The 18,178-nt window shown below is 43.8% G+C and overlaps 1 protein-coding gene across 3 annotated transcripts in view; it reads left to right on the plus strand.

Moving 5' to 3' along the window:
* Window positions 1-18,178, plus strand: part of LMCD1 (LIM and cysteine rich domains 1) — a 63,048-nt gene that overhangs the window by 9,079 nt on the left and 35,791 nt on the right. The window contains exon 1 of one of the 3 annotated variants that reach the window (XM_056525005.1): window positions 16,791-16,916. The exons of the other annotated variants lie outside the window; for them this stretch is intronic. Within the exon in view, the coding sequence (XP_056380980.1) occupies window positions 16,890-16,916 (27 nt within the window). The 5' untranslated portion in view covers window positions 16,791-16,889. Of the gene's footprint in view, window positions 1-16,790; window positions 16,917-18,178 lie in introns of those variants that run through there. 3 annotated transcript variants of the gene reach the window in all.

Below are 18,178 nucleotides of genomic sequence, written 5' to 3' on the forward strand. Positions count from 1 at the left end.
ATATTTGCACAACCTCTCTCAATTGCCTGTTACCCCCACCTACCATACACTTGTGGAATCCTCATACATAGGATAATGGATGTCTGAATTTTTTACTTCATAACAAACATACAAAGCACAAGTATAACGCCAAACAATGGCCAGGAACTACTAATACTGCCTAAGAGTTAGACAATCTTAGACTAGACAGTCTAAAAATCAACCCGATTTATCACAGCGGCTTGGCTATTTGAGATATTTGGAATATCTGTAAGCACACAAGCCACATCCCTTTCTCATAAAATCAAGTCCTGCCTAATTTTCAAACAAGGTACAAAAATGTCCAAAAAAGTACCTAATTCTCATAATAAATGTATGTGAGTCATGTAAGCAATGTGTGGTGTCTGGGTGGTGCTGGTGATAGTGTAGGGTCTATTGGTGTTAACCCTTAAATGTCGTGACGCCAGGGTGAGGTTTCCTCAATGTAATGGTCCTACCGCCAACCGTCCCACAAACGGCAGGGAGAAATAATGGAATATCCACAGCAGATTTTATGAAGTGAACTTGAAGTAACTTTACTGTGTATTTTATGCAACGGCATGTAACAGAACAGTCTTTGAGAGAGAGAAACGTGGTACAGGTTCCTCACAGGTTTGCTGGGATTCCAGGATCAATGAGCTTTGATTGCTAGCCACTGTGCTACTATTTTTAGGAGATTTGGGTTTCTAGTAGTCACACAGAATTCAGTAGTTTGAGCTTTGAGTAACTCATGTTTAGTGGCTGCGGATTCCTAGGCTTTGGGCCTAGCTTGAATTGATGCTGATGAGATGATGAGATGTGCTTGCTTTCATGTACAGGTAAATAGTAAGGGGGAGAAAATATTGAGGTGCTAATAAAACATAGCTTTTAATGTATAGATTAAAACACATTGTTTAATCAGTGTGTTTTAATCTATACATTAAAAGCTATGTTTTATTAGCACCTCAATATTTTCTCCCCCTTACTATTTGCTTTATGCTCTTTGGGAGTTGTCTAAATTAGGGAGTGGATACCAGTATTAGTCCACAAAATTATTTTCATGTACAGGTCTCAAGAGAGCGAATTAAGTGGTGGCAGCCCCTTATACATTAAGGGGGAGGGACAAAGCTCATTGGTCAGCACAACCTGTCAGACCTGACCCAGTGAACTCTGGGTATCACATGACCCAAAGGTCCCTAAACCACGATACAACCAATTTAAGGCATGTGACCTCCAATGTCCTATACGGAGGTATTCCTATATAAAATCTAAAATATATATTTATTTGTACATTAACCCCTTAAGGACACATGACGTTCTCATACGTCTCCATTTCCGAGTCCTTAAGGACACATGACGTATGAGAACGTCATGTGTTTTACCGGCCCCCCCGCAACCATCTGGAGCGGAGCCGGTCCCCGATGCCTGCTGAAATCGTTCAGCAGGCATCGGGGCATATCGCCCAGGGGGGTCATTATGACCCCCCATGTCGGCGATGGCCGCAGATCGCTGGACAATTCAGTCCAGCGATCTGCGGCGGATTCCGGGTCAATCGGGTCTCCAGTGACCCAGTGACCCGGAATTATTGGCTGATCGGAGCCGTCAGAGACGGCCCCAATCAGCCGGAGCCAGCAGGGGTGAGGTGGCACTGGTGCCACCTCACGATCGCCCTGATTCGTCGGCCGGATTACCGGCCGACCAATCAGGGCGCCTGCTGCGGGTGTCACTCCCGCAACCCGCTCCGCCCCTCTTCCGGAGGACGTGAGCGGGTGCGGGACGTGCACCCCGGGTGCTGGGGACCCCGATCCCCGGCGCCCCTGTTGGGATCGGGGCCCCAGGAGCAGCGGCGGCGGCGGAGACGACGAGGGACTGACCTGTGCGGCTGGATCGTTGGAGGTGAGTGACAGCCTCCTGCTGTTGCTTAGCAACAGCTCCCAGCATGCAAAAAGGGCATGCTGGGAGCTGTAGTTATGCAACAGCAGGAGGCAGACCACCACAACTCCCAGCATGCCCTTATGGGCATGCTGGGACTTGTAGTTTTGCAACAGCTGGAGGCACATTCTTTCTATGGAAAAGTGTACCTTCAGCTGTTGTGTAACTACAACTCCCAGCTTGCACAATCAGCTAAAGTGCATGCTGGGAGTTGTAGTGGTGCATCTGGTGGTTGCATAACTACAACTCCCAGCATGCCCGTTGGCTGTCGGTGACTGCTGAGAGTTGTAGTTTTGCAACAGCTGAAGGCACACTGAGTTAAGTAGTAAACCAGTGTGTCTCCAGCTGTTGCATAACTACAATCCCCAGCATCCCCAGCCAAAGTAGTATGCCTCCAGCTGTTGCATAACTACAACACCCAGCATGCCCTTCCGCTGTCCGTACATGCTGGGGGTTGTAGCTTTTGCAACAGCTGAAGGCACACTGGTTGCAAAACACTGAGTTTGTTACCAAACTCGGTGTTTCACAACCAGTGTGCCTCCAGCTGTTGCAAAACTACAACTCCCAGCATGCACTGATAGACCGTACATGCTGGGAGTTGTAGTTTTGCAACAGCTGGATGTTCCCCCCCCAATGTGAACGTACAGGGTACACTCACATGGGCGGAGGATTACAGTTAGTATCCGGCTGCAAGTTTGAGGTACGGCAAAATTTCTGCCGCAGCTCAAACTGCCAGCGAGAAACTACTGTGAACCCCCCGCCCGTGTGACTGTACCCTAAAAACACTACACTACACTAACACACAATAAAATAAAAAGTAAAAAACACTACATATACACATACCCCTACACAGCCCCCCTCCCCTCCCCAATAAAAATGAAAAACGTCTGGTACGCCACTGTTTCCAAAACGGAGCCTCCAGCGGTTGCAAAACTACAACTCCCAGCATGCACTGATAGACCGTACATGCTGGGAGTTGTAGTTTTGCAACAGCTGGATGTTCCCCCCCCCCCCAATGTGAACGTACAGGGTACACTCACATGGGCGGAGGATTACAGTAAGTATCCGGCTGCAAGTTTGAGCTGCGTCAAATTTTCTGCCGTAGCTCAAACTGCCAGCGAGAAACTACTGTGAACCCCCCGCCCGTGCGACTGTACCCTAAAAACACTACACTAACACAAAATAAAATAAAAAGTAAAAAACACTACATATACACATACCCCTATACAACCCCCCTCCCCAATAAAAATGAAAAACGTCTGGTACGCCACTGTTTCCAAAACGGAGCCTCCAGCTGTTGCAAAACAACTACTCCCAGTATTGCCAGATAGCCGTTGACTGTCCAGGCATGCTGGGAGTTTTACAACAGCTGGAGGCACCCTGTTTGGGAATCACTGGCGTAGAATACCCCTATGTCCACCCCTATGCAAGTCCCTAATTTAGGCCTCAAATGCGCATGGCGCTCTCACTTTGGAGCCCTGTCGTATTTCAAGGCAACAGTTTAGGGCCACATATGGGGTATCGCCGTACTCAGGAGAAATTGGGCTTCAAATTTTGGGGGGTATTTTCTGCTATTACCCTTTTAAAAAATGTAAAATTTTTGGGAAAACAAGCATTTTAGGTAAAAAAAATATATATTTTTTTACATATGCAAAAGTCGTGAAACACCTGTAGGGTATTAAGGTTCAAATTACCCCTTGTTACGTTCCCCGAGGGGTCTAGTTTCCAAAATAGTATGCCATGTGGTTTTTTTTTGCTCTTCTGGCACCATAGGGGCTTCCTAAATGCGACATGCCCCAGAGCAAAATTTGCTTTCAAAAAGCCAAATGTGACTCCTTCTCTTCTGAGACCTGTAGTGCACCAGCAGAGCACTTTTCACCCCCATGCAAGGTGTTTTCTGTATCGGGAGAAATTGGGCTTCAAATTTTGGGGGGTATTTTCTGCTATTACCCTTTTTAAAAATGTAAAATTTTTGGGAAACCAAGCATTTTAGGTAAAAAATATATATATTTTTTTTACATATGCAAAAGTCGTGAATCACCTGTAGGGTATTAAGGTTCACTTTACCCCTTGTTACGTTCCCTGAGGGGTCTAGTTTCCAAAATGGTATGCCATGTGTTTTTTTTTTGCTGTCCTGGCACCATAGGGGCTTCCTAAATGCGGCATGCCGCCCAAAAACCATTTGTCGCTCCTTCCCTTCTGAGCCCTCTACTGCGCCCGCCGAACAATTAACATAGACATATGAGGTATGTGCTTACTCGAGAGAAATTGAGTTTCAAATACAAGTAAAAATTTTTTCCTTTTTATCCCTTGCAAAAATTCAAAAATTGGGTCTACAAGAACATGCGAGTGTAAAAAATGAAGATTTTGAATTTTCTCCTTCACTTTGCTGCTATTCCTGTGAAACACCTAAAGGGTTAATACACTTACTGAATGTTTTTTTGAATACTTTAGGGGGTGTAGTTTTTATAATGGGGTCTTTTATGGGGTATTTCTAATATGAAGACCCTTCAAATCCACTTCAAAAGTGAACTGGTCCCTGAAAAATTGTGAGTTTGAAAATTTTGTGAAAAATTTCAAAATTGCTACTGAACTTTGAAGCCCTATGGTGTCTTCCAAAAGTAAAAACTCATAAATTTTATGATGCAAACATAAAGTAGACATATTGTATATGTGAACCCCAAAAAAATATATTTTGAATATCCATTTTCCTTACAAGCAGAGAGCTTCAAAGTTAGAAAAATGCAAAATTTTCATTTTTTTCATCAAATTTTGGGATTTTTCACCAAGAAAGGATGCAAGTTACCATAAAATTTTACCACTAAGTTAAAGTAGAATATGTCACGAAAAAACAATCTCGGAATCAGAATGATAACTAAAAGTATTCCAGAGTTATTAATGTTTAAAGTGACAGTGGTCAGAATTGCAAAAAACGCTCCGGTCCTTAAGGTATAAAATGGCCTGGTCCTTCAGGGGTTAAACACATTTACATGAGGCGACTAGGGGTTATTCCTAAGGGAGAGCCCAATTGTCATGGAGGGACTCTGGCTGTGGGGACTCTAGACAAAGGGACAGGACCAGATCCTGTTCTGGGACACTACAAACCCCCTTACTTAAAATAAGTCATCCTCGACGTAGGTCCCCAAAGACAGAGGGACGAAATGACCATAAGGCCAGACACAGTCCTGGGCATATTTGCAAATGTCCTTGATCAGGCTTTGGATGAATACCAACAAAGAGTCCTTGTCCATATTAGAATGTCCATACAAGCTCTAAAACTGATATACAACAGGAGTGTTGGAGAGTAGATCACGAACAGGATGGTATGGATTTAGCTATATCCTTTTAGTATCTCCATTTTACTTTACTTTATTACACACCTATTGACTATGCAGAAAATGTTATAACAAATAACATTTGACTGACACATATATATTTTTTTCTTTCTACTGACAAATACTAATACACGACTAAAAGTATGTATAATGACAGTGATGCTACTACATACTTTAACAGATCTCACAGTTTTTTTTCTTTTTTGTTGAAATATATCAACTATTTATTTTACCCCTCACTTTTCCTAGAGTTTTACACTTGTTGCGGATTGGGTTGCCTGAGGCTTTCTGCCCAATGCCTTAGGTACTAGGGTCTATAGGTATTACACACTTACCCCTAGAACTCTTACTAGACAACAATTACATAATGTTACCTTTCTGGATACGTGCATTTTTATTGAGCTACAGGAGCACCTTCTGGCCAGGAAGAGCATCCTGAACACATAAAGGACAAAATAAAACAAATGTTAGTGCATAAACAGTGGTATGGAACTGAGTTATAGCATGTTACAGTTCCTAAAGCTGAGTTTTTTTTCTTTTCTTATGTGAGGTATATTTTGGAATTATGTGATGTGTACTGAATTTTATTGGAAAGTACATTAGGTAAAGTTATGAAATGTACTATGTGTACACTATATTTGATGAGTGCAGTCAGTCTTGATATCTGATGGGAATGTTTCAGTAGGAGCTAGTGAGAGGTAGCAGTAATGTTACTCCCAGAGGAGCTGGGAGGGCACCTTAAAGGGGTATTCCGCCCATAGACATCTTATCCCCTATCCAAAGGATAGGGGATAAGATGTCAGATCGCCGCGGTCCCGCTGCTGGGGAGCCCTGGGATCCCCGCTGCGGCACCGCGCTATCATTACTGAACAGAGCGAGTTCGCTCTGCACGTAATGATGGGCGGTACAGGGGCCGGAGCATCGTTACGTCACGGCTCCGCCCCTCGTGATGTCACGGCCCGCCCCTTTCAATATAAGTCTATGGGAGGGGGCGTGGCGGTCGTCACGCCCCCTCCCATAGACTTGCATTAAGGGGACGGGCCGTGATGTCACGAGGGGCGGAGCCATGACATCACGCTGCTCCGTCCCCCGTATCGCCCATCATTACGCACATAAGATGTCTAGGGGCGGAATACCCCTTTAAAGTAACCACTATAACACCTGAAAGAAAATATGCATCTTGTGAACAGGAATTGATACTTCTGTACAATAGCACTCTACACAGTGTTGACATTTGATGTCAGCAGACATTTTATTTATTAGCACACTAAGGATACATAATAGCAGCACAACATAAAGATACTCCAGGTAATGTTTACCTGATAGCAAGGTGTACACTTTTGCACACTGTGTGGATATTTACAGTAAACAGACACACAAGGATCAACAGTCCACCTGTGTTATGAGTCCCAAAACATCACGGCTCTACCAAGGCCGGGCACAAACTTACACGGATCTCCTCGGGCAAGGAGTCTCTCGGCCAGAGGCCGGGCAAAAAGCTTAAGTGGTTGCGTTGCTAAACGAGGAACTTTCATGGCATAATCCTGTCAGGCACTTTTCTTCTTGTACAGGTGATATCAGGGACAGAACAGTCTGTTGAAAAAACAAAATTAATACAAGCAAAAGAAATAAACAGCTTTACACAGGGTATCTTTGTGATTCCCATCCTTGCCTGTCTGACTGCTTCCTGCTTTGGGACATATAGCGAGGAGCGAGAGGTGTGGACTCTCTCATGGGATGAATAGCAGTGTCCCATGAAACATTAGTGAGCCTTGATTGTGAAACTGAAGGATTGACACTCACTACAAAATTAATGGCCTCTGGGCATGGAGTAGGCCTAGGTTGGTGCCTGTTGATTTGTGAGATTTGAGTTTCTAGTAGTCACACAGAATTCAGTAGTTTGAGCTTTCAGTAACTCACGTTTAGCGGCTGCGGATTCCTAGGCTTTGGGCCTAGCTTGAATTGATACTGATGAGATGATGACCTCCAAGGTCCTATACAGAGGTATTAATTGATAACATCTTATAATATCAAATATATATTTATTTGTACATTAAATAACATTTACATGAGGCGACTAGGGGTTAGTCCTAAGGGAGAGCCCTATTGTCATGGAGGGACTCTGGCTGTGGGGACTCTAGACAAAGGGACAGGATCAGGTTCTGTTCCGGGACACCGCAAATGCATGTAAATTGTTTTATAGCCCAACATTTTGGCTTCATGAAACAACCCTCAAGCAAAAGAAAGGAAATATATTTAAATTTATGGTGTTTGCTTTCCAAGATCAAGCAGAGGAAAAAATATGAAATTATCGTGTTACCTGTATTTTTAAACCAGATATCGATACACCTAAGTGTGGGAACACAAGTTGCAGATCTGCTGCAGATTTGCTCTTGCATATTTCGGCTTTCTGCTGTTTATTTTTTGCTGGTAAGTCAATGATAAAATAAGCAGCAGAAAATAAAAAGCAGCAGATCAGCTGGAAAATCCACACAAAAATCCACTTGTGTGAACGAGCCCTTAAAGTGTAAATTAATCTGCAAAGAGAAAGTACATACAAACCTCACCGAGTTGCATTATAAATGCCAAAGCATTATAAAACTCCTTTTGCTGCAGAATTTACAATAGATTTTCTGTAGCTGATTTTCTGCTGATATATATATATATATATATATATATATCAATGTGTGTGTGTGTGTCTTTGTGTGTATGTGTGTATGTATGTGTATATGTTCCATCATCATGTTCAAACGGCTAAAGATATTAACATGAAACTTGCCACACATGTTTCTTATATGTCAACAACAAACATAGGATAGGTGATTTAACCCTCCCTCACCCCCATTTGCCAGGATCAGGGTTTTTGTTTAACCAGTTAAGGACCACTGACGTACGCTTACGTCCTAGCTCCCTGGTATTTAAGGACCAAGGGCGTATGTGGGCACCCGTGGGAATTTCAGTCCCCACCGTGTGCTGGGCGGGGACCGGACTGGGGTGACTGCTGATATCGATCAGCAGGCACCCTGTGCAAATGCCCAGGGGGTCATCAGACCACTCCATGTCGGAGATCTCTGTGAATCGCCGGTGAATTCACACAGGCAATTTGCCGCGATTCCGGGTCATACGGGTCTCCGGTGACCCGGAAAATAAGGGGAATCGGGGTTGTCCAAGACACCCACGATCCCCCTGAAGGGATAGGAGTGAGCTGGTAGGGGTGCCACCCCTCCTATCCCTGCTATTGGTCGTCTAGAAGCGACCACCAATAGCAGATCGAGGGGCGGGGGGGTTAACTTTCGGTTTCCCCGTTCTGCCCACCCACTGTAGGCTGGGCAGAACGGGGAAGTCAGGGAAGCAGCTCCCTGGATCCTATGGAAGCCGGTGAGTTGCCTAGCAACATCTGGAGGGCTACAGTTTGAGACCACTGTACAGATGTTGACCACCTACCACCTTCAGATGTTGCAAAACTACAACTCCCAGCATGCCCAGACAGCTGTTTGGGCATGCTGGGATTTGTAGTTTTGAAACAGCTTGAGGGTCACAGTTTGGAGATCACTGCACAGTGTTCTCTAAACTGTGGCCCTCTAGATCTTGCAAAACTACAACTCCCAACATGCCCACACAGCAGTTTGCTGTCTGGGCATGCTGTGATTTGTAGTTTTGCAACATCTGGAGGGCCACAGTTTGTGCAGTGGTCTCTAAACTGTGGCCCTCCAGATGTTGCAAAACTGCAAATCCCAGTATGTCCAAACAGCAAACAGTTGTCACAGCATGCTGGGAGTTGTAGTTGCGTACCTACAGCTGTTGCAGAACTACATCTTCCAGCATGCCCTTCCGCAAAATTTTTCGCCGCAGCGCAAACTCCTAGCGGGAAACTCACTGTAAACGCCCGCCAGTGCAAATGTACCCTAAAAACACTACACTAACACAAAATAAAGGGTTAAACACTACATATGCACCCCCTTACACTGCCCCCCCCCCCAATAAAAAGGAAAATTGTACAGCAGTGTTATCAAAATGGAGCCTCCAGCCATAGCAAAACATCAACTCCCAGCAATTCCAGAGAGCCACTGACTGTCCAGGCATGCTGGGAGTTTAGCAACAGCTGGAGGCACCCTGTTTGGGAATCACTGGGGTAGAATACCCCTATGTCCACCCCTATGCAATCCCTAATTTAGTCCTCAAATGTGCATGGCGTTCTCTTACTTCAGAGCCCTGTCATATTTCAAGGAAACAGTTTAGGGCCACATATGCGATATTTCCGTACTCGGGAGAAATTGCACTACATATTTTGGGGGGGCTTTTTCTCCATTTACCCCTTATGAAAAGGAAAAGTTGGGGGCTACACATCCTGTTAGTGTAAACAAATTAAAAATTTTACACTAACATGCTGGTGTTGCCCCATACTTTTTATTTTCACAAGCGGTAAAAGGAAAAAAAGACCCCCAAAATTTGTAACGCAATTACTCCTGAGTACGGAAATACCCCATATGTGGACGTAAAATGATCTGCGGGTGCACAACAAAGCTCAGGGGTGAGAGCGCACCATGTACATTTGAGGCCTAAATTGGTGATTTGCACTGGGGTGGCTGATTTTACAGCGGTTCTGACATAAACACAAAAAAATAAATACCCACATATTTAACCCCTTTGGATAGGAGATAAGATGTCTAAGCGCCGGAGTACCCCTTTGGGGTACCAAAATGGGCCTGGTCCTTAAGGGGTTAAAGTCCCATACAAGTCTATGGGAAATATATGTTACTGAATAACTTCCAAATGGCTGGAGATATTTCGATAATACTTGGTCACATGTTACTTATATGTCCACTTAAAATATAGGATAGTTAATTTAACCCTTAACTACCCCCATTTGTGAGGGTCGGGGTTTTTGTTTAAAGTCCCATGCAAATCAATGGGAAATGTATGTTCCCACATAAGTTCCGCTCTGCAACTCCTGGTGAATGTGTCAATCCGGCTTGCAAGCAAACCCCATCTCACTAAGCCACGTCCCCTTCTATTTTCAGCTTACTATATTTTCATCGCAAATCACTCCCACCTGAGGACAGGATATGAGGATGGGACATAAGGATAGCATATGAGGTCAGGATATGAGGTCGGGATATGAGGACGGGATATGAGGACGGGATATAAGGATGGTATATGAGGTTGGGATATGAAGACAGGATGTGGGGACGGGATATGAAGTCGGGATATGAGGACAGGATATTAGGACGGGATATGAGGATGGGGTATGAGGACAGGATATTAGGACGGGATATGAGGATGGGATATGAGGTTGGGATAGGAGGTCGAGATAGGAGGTCGGGATATGAGGACGGGATTTGAGGATGAGATAGGAGGATGGGATAGGAGGTCGGGATAGGAGGTCGAGATATGAGGTCGGGATATGAGGACGGGATATGAGGACAGGATATGAGGTCGAGAAAGGAGGTCGGGATAGGAGGACAGGATATGAGGTCAAGATATGAGGACGGGATAGGAGGTCAGGATATGAGGTCAAGATATGAGGAATAAATATGAGGTCGGGATATGAGGGCAGGATATGAGGTTGAGATATGAGGACAGGATATGGGGTTGGGATATGACAACAATATATGAGGACAGGATATGAAGTCAAAAGCTTCCTCCTTTGTTGATTTTCCTCCCCAACAAGAATTAGGAAGGAAAAACCGGGCAACGCCGGGTACTCAGCTAGTATATATAAAAATCAATGGCCCTCATTTACTATTGCAAACCGAACATGTTTGTCGGGTTGTGAGCCAGATTCTGGTGCATTGCGCCAGAAATTCTGTCCACCCCAGAATTTGTGCCAGAATTGAAAAAACCCTGACTAACTCTCCATTTTGCTATGAAAACCCCAAAAAAGGGACGTGGTCGTCAAAAAGGGGGGTGGTCACCGAAAAGGGGCGTGTTCCTGACACTTTCACAAAATCTCAACATATTTACTAAGGTTTCCACAGAAAATGTGGTGGATTTGAGCTGAGGAAAACCCGACAGATCAAAGCATGTGTAAAAAAAAGCAAAATGTAGGTAAAATGGAAAATGTAGGGAAACCTTAGTAAATAACGTGGAAAATAAATTGTAGGGAATTAAAACCCACAAAGAAACCTACACAACACTCTTAGTAAATAAGGGCCAATGTGCATGTATGTATGTGTGTATGTTGCAGCATCACTTCCAAACGGTTAAATTTATTACTATGAAACTCGGTACACATGTTACTTATATGTCAACAACAAACTTAGGATAGGTCATTTAACCCTTACCCACCCACATTTGTGAGAGTCAGGGTTTTTATTTAAAGTCCCATACAAGTCTATAGGAAATAAATGTTACTGCATAACTTCCAAACAGCTGGAGAGATTTTGATAGTACTCGGTCACATGTTACTTATGTCCACTAAAAATATAGGATAGTTAATTTAACCCTAACCTACCCTAATTTGCGAGGGTCAGGGTTTTTGTTTAAAATCCAGTGCAAATTTGTGGGAAATGTATGTTCCAGCATAACTTCCGTACAGCTGGAGATATTTCGATAATACTTGGTCACGTTACCAGAGCTCAAGTCCTGCTGGAACGTGTGGGGAACTGAGTTCCTGCACTTTTTCCACAGCAGGAACACCATTCCCATTGGCAGGGGCAGCCCTTGAGTGGAAATCTTGGGTGAGTTCCCATACTTTTTACCCCAGGACTTGACCCCTGCATGTTACTTATATGTCAAATAAAAATAAATTCCAACAGGCAGGAAGAGAAATGTCGGCACCACCACTAACCCTCACTCTTGATCAAACGGGCATCCATATATTTGCAACCGCTGCAGGTCCCCCGGTGGTGCTCAGCCAAACAAACAGCAATCCATATAAGTAAATGCAAGAGAGGAAAAACAGCGGCAACTTACCGGTTTGATGCAAAATACAGTCTTTTATTTTCAAACTTGGGGATACAGTATCCAACGGGAGGGGAAGACGCAGGACTTCTTACAGCAACAAACAAACAGGTAACAATGCTGTTTTGCACAACACGGGTGCTTCTACAGACCTGCCCACTTCCTGCATCTCTGCACTGAAGTACTTGCCCCCAGTGACGTGAGCAGGACAGGTGGGTAACAATAGGTAATAAAAAACCAAATAGAAGAAGATCATAGAGAAGTTATAAACATATACTAAAATCCACCTTATCATTCAATCTAGATGCTTCCTGAGCTCTGGTTTTCAGGATCAAGTATGATTCACGTAAAAAAAATTAAAAAAAGGCACATACAAAAATTGGCTTTTAATCCAAAAAGACCCTACAGTTGGAGTTGCCAGATTAGAGAGACCCATTGTATCTTTCAGAAAGAGCAAATGTTTAAGCGATGAGCTCACCAGCAGTCGCTTTAAATGTTCTTGTTCTGGGAACTAGTTGTCTAAATCCACATTGAGCGCCAATCACAAGTGCGGTTCTTGTAATTGGTGCTCCCACTTTCGTCCATGTAAGCTGGTGACGCTAGGAGGTGTAGACTTCAAGATCAATGACTGCATTTGTTGCAAGTCTAAATTCATTGTCTATGTCATTCTTTGCAATTGTGGCCTGTTTTATATAGGCAGCACAATTAGACCCCTACATACAGGATTCAGGGAACATATCTGGTCAGTGAAGTCTGGCAAAGGATCACCGAGGCTTATCCACCATGTTAGAACATACCAAAATAGCGACACCTCTGTCCTGCAGTTTTTAGGTTTAGAGTGTATTGTTAGTTATAGTGGGGAATAAAGATGAACAAATCGAATCGCACAAAGTAGAATTTTTCCCGAATTTCATGAAAAATTTTATTCTGATCGATTCTGAACTTCGACTTGATTCGAAACAATGAATTTCCTTATTAGCAACACTCCTGCGATTGTCCTGTATAATGTATAGATGCGAGCGGCTTTCTCCTGCGCTCGCATCTCTGCAATAGATAGGACGATCGCATTGAGTGTCAGGAGTGACCCCTGCTGTGATCTGTCCTCAACTGCAGGTACTACTGCTCCCAACATGGAGCACGCTCTGCTCCATGCTGGGAGCTGTAGTACCTGCATTAATAGACAGATCGCAGCCGGTGTCCCTTCTGACACCCGACGCGATCGTCCTGTATAATGTATCACTCCATCTCTGTAATAGATAGGACAATTGCATTGGGTGTGACACCCCGGGCAATCTGTCTATTAGTACAGGTACTACAGCTCCCATCATGGAACAGTCTGTTTCATGCTGGGAGTGTAGTACTACCTAAAAAACTTAAAAAATAGAGGAAAAAAAAGACAAACACACACATTTTAATAAACACAATATTAAATTACATTCCTAATAAAAATTTGCTGAGAATTTATTCGGATCAGATAGATTTTTTTCTTTTTTTTTAAATCGTCGAATTGGCCGAATCGAAATTTTCAAATTATTTTTTTTTTTACAACGTGAATCATACTTGATCCTGAAAACGAGAGCTCAAGAAGGATCTGGATAGCATCAGGACAGGATATGAAGACAGGATATGAGGTCGGGATATGAGGACAGAATATGAGGTTTAGAAATGAGGATTAGATATGAGGACGGGATATGAAGACAGGATATGAGGTCGGGATATGAGGACAGAATATGAGGATTAGATATGAGGATAGGATATGAGGTCGGCATATGGGGATGGGATATGAGGACGGGGATATGAGAATAAGATATGAGAATTAGATATGAGGATGGGATATGGGGACGGGATATGGGGGGGGACGGGATATAGGGACAATATAAAGTTTGACATAAGATGATGGTTGTTCCCAGTCAGCTGTGTGTAAAATTTGGTTCAACTGTATATCAAATGGTAAAATGGTGATACTGTCTGCTGATATTATTTGTGACACTGCCTTCTGAGGGGGTGTATGTAAGTCTATCATTGGCATTGGATCTGACGAAGAGGGGGTCTCCATCCCTCAAAACGCGTTATCCCTGCATCTTCTTGCATGAATAAAGTATTCACTGCTTTATTGAACACCAGACCTACGGCTATTATTTACCTTGAAAAGGAGCGCTTTTGGAGCACTGCGTTTTTCCGAGGATCTTCGATCCTCACTTCTTGCTTCTAAGTCTATCATGTGTCATACTATCTACTAAGCAGCAGCATCTAAGCCTATCATGGGTGATATTGTCTGCTGATCCATGTATCTAAGCCTATCACATCTGATACTGTCTGCTGAGCTGCTCTATCGTATTTGACACTGTATGCAACCAATGTATTTTACACTGTTGTGTGTGATACTGTCTGCTGAGCCATTGGATGTCCTCATGCATTACTGTCTGCTGAGCTGATGTATCTAATCATATCATGTATGATACTGTCTACAGGGTATTGTTAATTGTATCTTGATTTATTGCATCGTACCCTATCATGTTTGAATATAAACCTGTCATGGTTGATACAGTCTTCTAAATCTTACAGCTGTAAAATCTTAAGTCTTCTAGTACTTATCAACTGCTGAATGCTCCAGAGGAAGTTGTGTAGTTCTTTCCAGGCTGACCACAATGCTTTCTGCTGATACCTTTGCCCGTGTCAGGAACTGTCTGGAGCAGGAACGGTTTGCTATGGGGATTTGCTTATGCTCTGGACACGGCACCAGCTGGTTGTAAACCTTTTTTTTTCATCCAGAGTACCCCTTTAAGCCTATCATACATGGTACTGTCTGCTGAGCTGCTATATATAAGCCTGTCATGTATGATACTGTCTGTTAAGCTGCTGTATCTAAGCTTATCACGTTTGACACTGTTTGCTGGGCTTTAAATCTAAGCTTAGTATGCATGATACATATTTTCTATATCTAAGCCGATCATATTTGATACTGTAGCTACTTAGCTACTATACTGTAAATGAGTCTGTCATGTGTGATGCTGTCTGCTGAGCTTCTGTATCTAAGCTTATCATGTGTGCACTGTAGCCTATCCTATTGTGTTTAATACTGTCCTCTCAGCCATTATGTGTCATTGTTTAATTGTATCTCATCATCTCATGTGTGATGCGGTCTGCCGAGCCAGCATATATAAGCCTATTCGTAATACTGTCTGCTGAGGAGGTGTATCTAAGCCTATCATGGCAATGAGGAGAATGCAAAAGATAGGGGGGTTCTTAGGAGCGCTACTGTATACAGGTGTGAATAAAAATGAAGGAGATCATAAGCCAGCAAGTTCACAGGACTAATTTTTATTGAAAAAGAAGTCAGAAGAAAAGGGGGGACAACGCGTTTCGGCGCACACTCGCGCCTTCCTCAGGTCCACAAAATTATGTTCTGTAGTCCCGGCTGGAGTTCCTGTGTGCTGTCTGTCGCTGTGGGGATTTCACAGTGTCTTTTTTATCTACCGTAAATACTACACTAGGGAGCACCCCATCTCTTTCCCATTTTCTCCTTCGTCTAAGCCTATCATGTGTCCTTCTGTATGAAAGCCTGTCATGTCCAATATTGTCTACTGAGTTGCTGTATCTAAGCCTATCATGTGTAGGGTTGCCACCTGTCTGGTATTTTACCGGCACAGCCGGTATTATGGCCACCCTGACGGTATTTTTATATTAAAAATACCGGCAATGCAATGGCCGGTATTTATATAACCAATCCTCCAACTCCTGAAATGTTGCACCATATACTATACCAGTGTTTCCCAACCAGTGCGCCTCCAGCTGTTGCAAAACTACAACTCCCAGCATGCCCGGACAGCCGTTGGCTGTCCGGGCATACTGGGAGTTGTAGTTTTACAACAGCTTGAGGTGCCCCTCGGTTGGGAAACACTGACCTATACTATATACTACTATATAGTCCAACATGATAGGAGTTGTAGTTTTCGTTTGGGGCAGCTGCTGAGCCACAGGCTGTATGAGGGCATGCTGGGAGTTGTAGTTAGTAACTAACTGCAACTCCCAAATTGAATAGAAAAAAGCGATCAAAAAGTCCCATCAAAACAAATATGGTGCTGGTCAAAATGCAGATCGGGGGCAAAAAGTGAGCCCCCATACAGGCCCTTATAAGAAGAAATAAATAAGTTATAGGGATCATATTAGCACAAAATTTCCTCCGCATATGTTTATCCTGGGATGTTATGTATATATATCTAATTATGCAAATTAGCATGGCCGGTATTTTTTTTGCAAGAAAGGTGGCAACCCTAATCATATGTGATATAGTCTTAGAGAACCAGAGAGCACTACATCCCCCATCGTGCTCTGTTTCCTGATTTCCGGCCATACAGCAGGTAATCCATTGCTGACCACATGCGACTGTAATTCCTTTAAAGGAAGAAGAGTAAATGGTGCAGGAAGCTGCGCAGCCCTGGGGTCCGGCTGATGGAGCAGACAGTGTGAATCAGGCATTCCTGGGCTGCCGCTCTCTGCCGGGCTGCTGATCTCACTCACACCGTCTGGGTGTTCCCTGGTCAAACAGATGGGAAAAAGAGTAAATGACACCCAGTCTGGAGTCCTATTGGGTGATGGGCAGATCCTGGAGACGGGGATTGGCTGCTAGAGTTTTACAAGGAGTTTTAACTCTCGCTTAAAGTTGCATGGATCAGTCTCTCTGCTGCAAGTGCTGAAGGTAGAAGAGTGACAACCCAGGAGATGGAGCTCAGTGCAGGGAATCAGAAGGTAAGTGCTCACAACTTCCAGCTGTTGTGAAACTACAACACCCAGCATAGCTTGACATATCGTAAGAGAGACGACCGACCAGTGTTGATATAACATGCGAGTAGTTGTAGAACTACTATTCTCAGCGTGATTCCACACATGTACCTTATACTACTTCTGTCAATCCCAGGTGATGCATTATAGCTTTTGTGGTACTACAATTCCCAGCATAACACAGCAGGTATTGTTTTCAAGCTAAAGAAGTACCTTATTTTAAGCTAAACAACCTATGGTTCTCAACTGCTATGGAACTACAACTCCCAGCATATAGATAACTAAGTGGCATCTACTATGGAGACTATAGTGTTTGTCATAGTCTTTGTCACACAGGTTTCCTAGAAGCAGATATACCTGGAATTATTTACTACGAAATGATGTAAGGATCTAAATTCCTCATCTGAATGTACACAAGGAATCCCATACACTTAAGCACTATGGTGAATGACTTATGTGAGTGGTGTTTATAGCTGTATACTCGTCCTAAAGACGTGCTGACAGTTACAAGCAGCGCTCATCTTCTAGGCAATAGGCAGCTTTCTGACTTTAGCCACTTGAGGTCATAAGTGTCCTGAAGGAAGAGATGCTGCAAAACCTCCAGTGGTTGCAGGCATGAAACTACCTGCGGCCATGACATAGAAGAGTGCTGTAGACTGGGGGGAGCCGAGGTGAGTATGTTTTGTTTTTATTTTATGGTTTTTTTTTTCTTGGTGATGGGAAAACCTAACTAACGGGGGAACCTATCTCCTGGGGGGGCTATCTATGTGTGGAGCCTACCTACTGGGGGCATATCTGTGGTCAGGGTGTGATGAGGGCAGATGGCATTAACCCCTTGTGTTCATGATGCCAGGGCTTGGTTTAACCTCTTCATCACCAAAGTTATACCGCTGGATCCTGGGCTAGGCACAGGGGTAAATAATGACTCCGACACCAAGTTACGGAACAATGGCAGCTTTACTGAGGTAGACAGGTGTAACAGTCTTAACAGTTTAGCTAGGCCCACGGAGGTGACCAGCGACTTTAGAGACCTTAGGGCTTGCTGGCACTTGTTGTGGACTTGGATAATTTGATGCAGGACCACGCTGACTTGACACAGATTAATCTTAACTAACTTGACTGGGACTAACTAGACAGACTGCACCCCGTTTGTAGCTTACCAGGTTTTGACATTCACCTGTGGGGTAGTGGACTTGTGGATGCGTGGTAGGCTCTAGGCCTCCTCGGGA

The sequence above is a fragment of the Hyla sarda genome, chromosome 6, assembly GCF_029499605.1.
Source record: "Hyla sarda isolate aHylSar1 chromosome 6, aHylSar1.hap1, whole genome shotgun sequence".
Lineage (NCBI taxonomy): Eukaryota > Metazoa > Chordata > Amphibia > Anura > Hylidae > Hyla > Hyla sarda.